This window comes from Macrotis lagotis, chromosome 1 (genome assembly GCF_037893015.1).
Source record: "Macrotis lagotis isolate mMagLag1 chromosome 1, bilby.v1.9.chrom.fasta, whole genome shotgun sequence".
In the NCBI taxonomy this organism is placed as follows: domain Eukaryota; kingdom Metazoa; phylum Chordata; class Mammalia; order Peramelemorphia; family Peramelidae; genus Macrotis; species Macrotis lagotis.
In genome coordinates, this window is record NC_133658.1 from 135,363,559 (window position 1) to 135,364,973 (window position 1,415).

The 1,415-nt window shown below is 47.2% G+C and overlaps 1 protein-coding gene across 1 annotated transcript; it reads right to left on the bottom strand.

Annotated features, from left to right (window-relative positions):
• Positions 1-320: 320 nt before the first annotated feature.
• LOC141516338 (endogenous retrovirus group K member 25 Pro protein-like) lies at positions 321-728 on the bottom strand. The gene has a single exon (XM_074227483.1). It carries the CDS (start codon positions 726-728, stop codon positions 321-323), a length of 408 nt encoding a protein of 135 aa, XP_074083584.1.
• Between the last annotated feature and the right edge of the window lie 687 nt (positions 729-1,415).

Here is a 1,415-nt window from a genome sequence, read left to right on the forward strand (position 1 = left end):
ATCTATTATCTTTATAACAAATTCTCTAGGTATAAAGGCAGGAGAAGGAAGACCCGTCTGTAGCGGGCCCATAGGGACCATTCTTTTATTCACCGCCCGTAAGTCAATAAGCATTCTCCAGGTGCCAGCTTTCTTTTTTATTACAAATACTGGAGAATTATAAGGGCTGGTGGTAGGCTCAATTCTGTGTTGTAACAATAATTCCTCAACTATATCTTTCAATGCGGTGAGCTTCTCCGTAGAAAGGGGCCACTGTTCCACCCACACAGGGTTATCACTCCTCCAAGTAATCTTTGGGCAGCTCACCATAACAGTAGCCCCTAGGAGTTTGTTGCCAAATGTTCAGGGGTGGTAAGATACAATTGTAACTGATGTAACAAATCTCTACCCCACAGGGCAGAGCCTAGTCCCGTAATCTTTAAGGGACGGATAAAACCACTTTGTCCTTCATAACTCCATCTTAAATGACGTTCTGCTTTTTTAGCCCCTTGGTGGCCTCCCACCCCCAAAATAGGGGTGATAGATGACATAAGTGGCCAAGAGGGGTCCCACTGTGCTGAATCAATAACAGAGATATCAGCTCCAGTGTCGATCATTCCTGACACTAATTTGCCTTCTATATTTATTTGTATAATAGGCCGTTGTAATCGGACTTCAGTGCACCAATTTACTTGTGGGACACTCTCACTCTCAATCCATGGCAGAGATATTCCTCGGCCAATAGCCATGCCAGGGGGAAGGGTTACTGGGTAGCAGTGTGGGTTGGTAAGGTATACAGTAGTATCACCAGATGGCAGTAGTTGGGTGTGGACAAGTACAGGAGAATATCCTGTAGCACCCACTATCAGTCGGGGAAATGTGGCCGGGACCACTTCTATGGAGGCAGTACTCCAGGGGTTGATTATTAATGAGTCCTTTTCCTTTCCCTGTTCGGCAACTGTTAGAATAGTTTGACCTAGATCCTCTCGTACTGTAGTTCCCTTTGATATCGCTCCTGCAACCCTTTTGGTTCCGGGTCTGGCCCCATGGGCATCTCTGAGGCTACTGTGATGGGATAGGCTCTGGTGTCGGGGCCCCCACGAGGAGGGCCCCTCCTCCCGTTTCCCGGAACCAATGTTTTCCTAGATCTACAGAACTTTGCCATATGTCCGCTTTTTCCACAGGAATAGCAGGTGGGCTGTATATTGCCCTTCTTTTGACCTGCACGACACTGTGCCTTAAAATGCCCTTCTTTTCCACAATTAAAACAAACGCCCTTTCGTTGTTTAAGGCCTTCACTAATCCCCTGAGCTATGGCCATCGCCATAGCTTGGTGTTCTCTACTTTTAGGGGGGGGCCTCTAAGAGGCGCTCGATTATATCACTTATGGAGGGATTAGCGCCCAAACCAGTCAAGAACTGTTGATATTCAGGGCG

Excerpts from the sequence above, each read along its gene's own strand:
- LOC141516338 (XM_074227483.1), bottom strand. The coding sequence starts at position 728 with ATGGCTATTGGCCGAGGAATATCTCTGCCATGGATTGAGAGTGAGAGT.